This window comes from Triticum dicoccoides, chromosome 2B (assembly GCF_002162155.2).
Source record: "Triticum dicoccoides isolate Atlit2015 ecotype Zavitan chromosome 2B, WEW_v2.0, whole genome shotgun sequence".
Taxonomy (NCBI): Eukaryota; Viridiplantae; Streptophyta; class Magnoliopsida; order Poales; family Poaceae; genus Triticum; species Triticum dicoccoides.
The window spans coordinates 770,534,517-770,538,304 of NC_041383.1; the positions used below are offsets into that span (position 1 = coordinate 770,534,517).

General features: G+C 41.1%; 1 protein-coding gene across 1 annotated transcript in view; it reads right to left on the bottom strand.

Annotated features, from left to right (window-relative positions):
- Positions 1-3,788, bottom strand: part of LOC119366178 (putative protease Do-like 14) — a 6,737-nt gene continuing 2,949 nt past the window's right edge. Inside the window, exons 5-10 of the mRNA XM_037631871.1 lie at positions 3,444-3,574; positions 3,166-3,286; positions 827-919; positions 660-737; positions 476-558; positions 1-375 (exon numbers count right to left, since the gene is read on the bottom strand). Coding sequence (XP_037487768.1) covers positions 315-375; positions 476-558; positions 660-737; positions 827-919; positions 3,166-3,286; positions 3,444-3,574 — 567 coding nt within the window. The 3' untranslated portion in view covers positions 1-314. The remainder of the gene's footprint in view (positions 376-475; positions 559-659; positions 738-826; positions 920-3,165; positions 3,287-3,443; positions 3,575-3,788) is intronic.

A 3,788-nucleotide genomic window follows, 5' to 3' on the forward strand; every position in this document is an offset into this window, starting at 1 on the left:
GGATAAGAACTTTGCTTCAAGATGATAAAGGAAGTTGATAGCGAGTCCGTGCTTGGTATTAATCTGGTGGATCAACACAGGATCTGCAACTAATTACAATGCAATCCCACACACAAAAAACATGCCAACGTCAGCGCACCCAGGGAGGCCACACCATTCCAAGAGTCCACGAGGAGTCCCCGCTCTCAACCAAGTGTACTCCCTCCCAGCCTACTCGCCCGACTCGGTCCACCCATATGCGAGGCTTGGGGTCTCAAAATATAAGACGTTTTCTTTTACACTAAACGTCTTATATTTTGAGACAGAGGGAGTACCTACCGATGCGGCGTGACATTTATTAGGCGGATTGTGTAGCTTGGCATAGGTGCAGGCCATCTGGATGACAAAGGGAAAGTCATATGATGGCTATGGTACAAACAATTTTTTAGCAGAAACATAACACTAATATATTTTTATAAAAGAAAAGAAATTTTGCCTGTTATAGTTGTCCTCCCTCAGCATCTCTGCGGCTATAGTTTTTGACACCGTGCTGCCATCTCTTTGTCGCTTTATCACAACCTAACAGAGATTGTAAACAGGAGATAATTTTGTGGCAAAGAAAGATGGTAAACGACATATGACGGTGTCCCAAAAAACGATGGACGATCAAAATTAAATACCTCAATTGTCATGTCCCCAGCCCAACCTCCAAAGGCGTCAGAATGAGTTTTCGCATCATCCAGTAACATTGCACCAAACTGATGCATGCATTTTGAAGGTATATTGATTAGAAAAAGGGCTACAGCCACACAAAATGATAACAGTAAGCTGCCGGAAACATACTTACCTCTGGGACACCAGAGAGAAGTTTGTCACCGCATTTTACAAGAACATCACCGACACATAACCCAGCAACATCAGCAGGTGATCCCTCAACAACCTAATTAGCAACTTATTTAGTCCATTTTATACAAACATGCTACTGAAGCAAGTATATAATAGGCCAGAAAATAAATAATTCAGATATTGCATTTTTGGGAACTCAAAAGTCTATAGCAAAAAATAGTGTACTGAAAAAACCAACAGGTGCACAGTAATTCAAACAGTAAATTCACTAAACAGCAAAGCGACCCTGCTAAAAATATAAGCATGCTTTTATGTGCAGGAATCCTTTATGACTAAACAAATGCCCCCGCTACCTATTTTTCTTACCATCTCCTTACGCCATGACATCAGGTCAGCTCATAAAACTCATGTTTTCCCTTCTCCGAAAGACACGTCCATTGGTGGTGAACATATGTCTACATAATCTGCACCACCACCACCACCCCGCGCGCGCGCACGGTCTCAAGTAAATTCTGGAGAAAGAAATGGCCTATGAGAAAGGCCACTAATGGGCAGACTGGCCTCCTAGGCTCTAAGCCTGAAGCGTCTGCTTCATGATTAACGTGGGACGATTGCTTTGTGCCGCCACCGCCTATGCCCCTGCCGCTGGTGCCTCATGCCCCTCCCTCCTTGCTCGCGATTAGGTTTGAGTGTTTGACACAGTGCTGCGACAGGCGTTCTGCACTAGTCAATTTTCCATGCTTGGCCAATGAACTAGCAAAGGTTAACACTACCGAATTTCTATTATTGTGCAATAATCTCTCAACTTTCACCTTGCCCGTGTCTATTTTGGTCCTGTGATCCGCGATGCTAATTCTGAGATTCACGGCAGTTATGAAGAGAAAAGAGCCACCAAACACCATAAAAGATGACAGCGTTTTTGGTGTTTGAATTGGATGCTTGGTTGAGCGCCAATGACCAGCAATGGCGTTGCTGCCATGGTCGATGTGTCTGATATGTCAGGCCTTCTATATCTGGTGGCACAGCTCACACCTATACCTAAGGTACCGTGTACAAATATGGCAGTTAGGTTGATATAAATCATCGTACAGATTTTTCATTTTGTCGACTGCAGTTACATCTAATTTGTATGAACTACCTATATTTTTGTTATATTCATTACAAATTACACATACCAGTTGTTAGTAGTTTTCATGTCGTCAAGCTTAACAGTTCATTTTTATGAGAAACAGAGTGGAAAGAAATAATTGGGCCATAAATTATTATTTTTCTTTCACAGGTCTATGTTAAAATCTTGGTCAATATCATAAATCGCTTCTAGAGCTCTTCCTACATATTCCCCCCTCATTATCTTGACTATTCGTGCAACTTCTAGACTGCATCATGCATGTCTTGGAAGGAAAAACTTAGGCAAAATTCAATATCTCCATGCTTAATTATTCATACTATTTTTGCACATCCAATATTATTCTGTTTGGGCCCGTGGCAATGCGTGAGCTACAAAATTAGTAATAATTAATGAGGAAATCCTAATTGGATTAGAAAAAAGAAGAGTTCCCGTCAAGTTTCTAAATGCTTGCTGTACCACCCCATATTTCAGCATCACCTGCAGAGCAATTTTGATTTGATATGTCATTCCGAAATATCAGACTGGCACCAAACAAACACTATCCTACCTTTCAGACAGATAAATCAGTCCAATGCAAACGATCCGTACTGACACTGCTGTCTGCCTAAAGGTGCTTGAGGAGCATTGACACACTACCTAGGGCTGGCAACAGAGCTCTTCTGGATGGCAACAGGGCTATTCCCCAAAGGGAGTGCCTTCCATTCCAGCTTCCTACTATTCCCTCCGTTCCTAAATATAAGACCTTTTAGAGATTTCGATATGGACTACATACGGAGCAAAATGAGTGAATCTAACTCTAAAATGTGTCTATATGCATCCGTATGTAGTCCATATTGAAATCTCTAAACGGGCTTATATTTAGAAACGGAGTGAAGTTATCAGCGGCGGCTCTTGCTTTCACCACCATCCCCACCAACAATTTAGCAGGAAACATGGCCCAATTAAGAAACTAAATCGAATAACATTAGGATTAAATTTATCATATAGGAACATAATTTCTGATATTATATTATTAAGCATGTAGAGGCCAATCCTGTGCAAATCCAGTCCACTATTAAGAACTCGTCTAACATTCCGAGTTAAAGAGGACATCATGCAATGCCTATCAGTTTACTCTAAAATTGGAGGGCTCGTTTTCTTGAAAGGAATATTTTGACATACAGAAAAGCAAATAAAGCACAAAAGAATTAAAAAATAGAAGAGATACATACCTTTGAAACATATAAACCCTGGTCAACATCTGGGAATTTTTGATAGATAGGCTCCAAGACTGCCAGTGGAACCATATGAAGAGAGCTGTACCTTAATCCAAGCCAGGGGCTAATTAATTTCCTGCACAATAAGAAAAACTCTTATTTCACACATGGTGAGCGGGAAAAAGGAACACACTAGAGAATAATGAGGAGTCCATTTTCCCTAATAAGAGTGGTAAGGCAAAACCTAGAACAGAAAAAGAAGCAGTAGAAGAATCACAAGTAGAATAGTTTACCCGAAGCAGTGATGTTGTTCCAGGATCCTTGATACAATTAACATGGGAAGGTATGATGTTTGATTCTTTTCGTAGAAGTTGATACCGAGAACTTGACCATTGTAATTGACAAGTGGTCCTCCAGAACCAGCCTGCCAAAAGGGGAAAAACAATGGAGAAGTGTCAGCATAGTCAAGAAAAACAAAAAAATTGCAACCCCCCCCCCCTTTTTTTTGGGCATATTTCCTGCACCCTTGTGCAGCTCTATATGTATATATGTTCTCTCAGGTATCCACCTCCACCTTTCCCAGGTTTCAACAACCTTTGCTAACTCTACAGATGTCATTCCTTAAATTTGGCCACCCC